Source organism: Engraulis encrasicolus, chromosome 23, assembly GCF_034702125.1.
Source record: "Engraulis encrasicolus isolate BLACKSEA-1 chromosome 23, IST_EnEncr_1.0, whole genome shotgun sequence".
In the NCBI taxonomy this organism is placed as follows: domain Eukaryota; kingdom Metazoa; phylum Chordata; class Actinopteri; order Clupeiformes; family Engraulidae; genus Engraulis; species Engraulis encrasicolus.
In genome coordinates, this window is record NC_085879.1 from 44,000,517 (window position 1) to 44,003,016 (window position 2,500).

General features: G+C 42.6%; 1 protein-coding gene across 1 annotated transcript in view; it reads left to right on the forward strand.

Annotated features, from left to right (window-relative positions):
* Positions 1–2,500, forward strand: part of LOC134440030 (aminopeptidase N-like) — a 42,546-nt gene that overhangs the window by 14,992 nt on the left and 25,054 nt on the right. Inside the window, exons 6-8 of the mRNA XM_063189957.1 lie at positions 296–432; positions 1,039–1,165; positions 2,028–2,182. Coding sequence (XP_063046027.1) covers positions 296–432; positions 1,039–1,165; positions 2,028–2,182 — 419 coding nt within the window. The remainder of the gene's footprint in view (positions 1–295; positions 433–1,038; positions 1,166–2,027; positions 2,183–2,500) is intronic.

Consider the following 2,500-nt stretch of genomic DNA (forward strand, 5'->3'; position numbering starts at 1 on the left):
AATTCCAGAAATAGATATTTTCAGCTGGAAAACATACTGTATTTTGGTCATACTAGTACAATATTTGCTAAATATTTAGCAAATATTCATGAAAAGACTTGAAAAATTGGCAGAAGACAGCAGTTTCAATGAGCAGCATAGTTGCAATAGATACTCCGGGCACCATCATACACAATGCACCATTTAAAAAAAAAAAAAAATGCAGAGCCACGCACGCACTATGGACCTCCCTTATTTAAAACTCCTGGCTACGGCCATGGACACAGAAGACATGTTATTGTTTTCTTATTCACAGGAGTGGTGAATGTCACTTTCAGTGGCTACAATGTTTCCCAAACCACCTTTGAGCCAACAAAGAAAATGTCCACGTATCTGCTAGCCTTTGTTGTGGCCGACTATTCACACATCGAGAGCTGTGAAAGTCCTGTCTTGGTGAGTGAGTAACTTGCTATCACACAGTCTATTTATTAAAATATCTCAAGTCTGGCCTTGAACATGGACTCTAATGGCTAAGGCACCGTACTCCCCAATCTCTCTCTCTCTCTCTCTCTCTCTCTCTCTCTCTCTCTCTCTCTCTCTCTCTCTCTCTCTCTCCTTCCTTTCACCATCTTCACTGTACAAAATGCAAAAAAGCCCCCAAAGATATAAGAGAAATACAAACTCATGTCTAAGTACTTTAAAGGCACAGTCCACCGTGTTTCAATAATAAAGTGTGTTCCTCTCTGACCTGAGATGAGCTCCTCCCGACCTGCCTCGTATTCGGACGCGCCCCCAGCCAGCAACGCGCAGCCCAAACTCATTAGCATTAGCTTGGCTCAGCTTTGCCGACGGACAGCATTCGTTGCCTTAAGTTAGAAGTGGCCAAATTGTTACACGTGTTCCCTGTTTAAACATCCCTGCATGACTAGTAAACCGATTATTATAGAAACTCTGTGGACTGTTCCTTTAATTAGCATACTTTACTTTGATGCAAACAAATAGTTGAATAATTGAACGTTTGTTTATATATAATATATATATAATATTATTGTTTGTCAGCTTCGTCTGTGGGCAAGCAGAGAGTTCCAGTCTGGTCACTATGGAGATTTTGCTCTTAACGTGACCGCACCGCTACTCTCTCATCTAGAAGCCATGCTGAACATCACATTTCCTCTCAACAAGTATGGTAAGAAGAATGGAAGAAGTGATATAATATTTAACACAGCTCTCTCTCAAACATTTTTAAGAGTTGGTTAATGATTTTCACACAGTTTGTAGACGGAGGCAAGACCCCTCTGATAATGCCTTTACCTAGTCAATATGTGAAGCGGTTCGTTTTATTTTATTTAAAAACCCAGGACAGGTCACCTCTCACTCTAACTGCCACTGTTTGTGACATCATCATGTTCGAGATAGAGACAGGGTTCGAGCACCAAAACGACCGGCTCAAAAAGGGCTCGAGTGCTTACATACGAAATTGGCATACCCCCTTTTATTCGTTCACTAGACCCGTTTTTCCTCCGTTTTCGGTCTGTTTTCACCCTCATTGAAATGCATGGCAGGATGTTCAGAATGATGATGTCACATCAAGTGATATAATAAAATATAATATAATATAATATAATATAATATAATATAATATAATATAATATAATATGATATGATATGATATGATATAATATAATATAATATAATATAATATAATATAATATAATATAAAAAGCTAAACAAATTGTAAAATGTATCATTTTCTCCACCTCATTGTTGTTTGAGCAGTGTTCTGCTACCCCCACCTACTCTGTGTGTGTGTGTGTGTGTGTGTGTGTGTGTGTGTGTGTGTGTGTGTGTGTGTGTGTGTGTGTGTGTGTGTGTGTGTGTGTGTGTGTGTGTGTGTGCATGTGTGCGTGCATGCGCGTGTGTGTGTGTGCTTGTGTGTGTGTGTGTGCGTGCGTGTGTGTGTGTGCGTGCATGTGTGTGTGCGTGTGTGTGTGCGTGCGTGTGTGTGCATGCGTGTGTGTGTGCATGTGTGTGTGTGGTGTGTGAATTAGACCAGGTGGGGCTGCCCCTCTCCAGTGGCGAGCCCATGGAGAACTGGGGCCTGGTGACCTACAGGGAGCTGCTGCTGGGTTACCATGGCAACCAGTCCTCGCACCGACACCGAGAGTGGCTCATCATCATACTGGCCCACGAACTGGTCCACACGGTGAGACACACACACACACACACACACACACACACACACACACACACACACACACACACACACACACACACACTTGAATACACATTCAAAACAATAATGATTTCTTTACTTACATGACCTTTTATCATAGACGCTATAACTTTTGATTGTGTTTGTGTGTGTTTGTGTGTGTGTCTCTGTGTGTGTGTGTGTGTGTGTGTGTGTGTGTGTGTGTGTGTGTGTGTGTGTGTGTGTGTGTGTGTGTGTGTGTGTGTGTGTGTGTGTGTGTGTGTGTGTGTGCGCGCGCGCACGCGTGTGTGTGCGTGTCCCTCTCTGCAG